Below are 303 nucleotides of genomic sequence, written 5' to 3'. Positions count from 1 at the left end.
GGGGGGGGGGGGTGGGGGGGGGGGGGGGGGGGGGGATGCTCTGAGGTCTGATTGGGGTTGGGAGAGGACAGCCCAGGGAGTCGGTGATAGGGGATGGCTTCTGCTGGGCCTCGGGAGGTATGTGTAGACCAGGGTCTGCTCTCTTGGTGACCAGGTGACCTTTCATTTCCGAACCCTGAAATGTGATGATGAGCGGACGGTGATAGATGACAGCAAGCAGGTGGGCCATCCCATGCACATCATCATCGGGAACATGTTCAAGCTGGAGGTCTGGGAGATCCTGCTGACGTCCATGCGGTTCAG

The 303-nt window shown here is 60.7% G+C and overlaps 1 protein-coding gene across 1 annotated transcript in view; it reads left to right on the top strand.

Moving 5' to 3' along the window:
- The window catches only part of AIPL1 (AIP like 1 HSP90 co-chaperone), an 8,499-nt gene that overhangs the window by 575 nt on the left and 7,621 nt on the right, over positions 1-303 (top strand). Inside the window, exon 2 of the mRNA XM_007451591.1 lies at positions 155-297. Coding sequence (XP_007451653.1) covers positions 155-297 — 143 coding nt within the window. The remainder of the gene's footprint in view (positions 1-154; positions 298-303) is intronic.

The sequence above is a fragment of the Lipotes vexillifer genome, unplaced genomic scaffold, assembly GCF_000442215.2.
Source record: "Lipotes vexillifer unplaced genomic scaffold, Lipotes_vexillifer_v1.1 scaffold126, whole genome shotgun sequence".
NCBI classification, from domain to species: Eukaryota; Metazoa; Chordata; class Mammalia; order Artiodactyla; family Lipotidae; genus Lipotes; species Lipotes vexillifer.
Note: the sequence above shows the minus strand (reverse complement) of the source record. Positions and strands in the feature narration are given on the sequence as shown.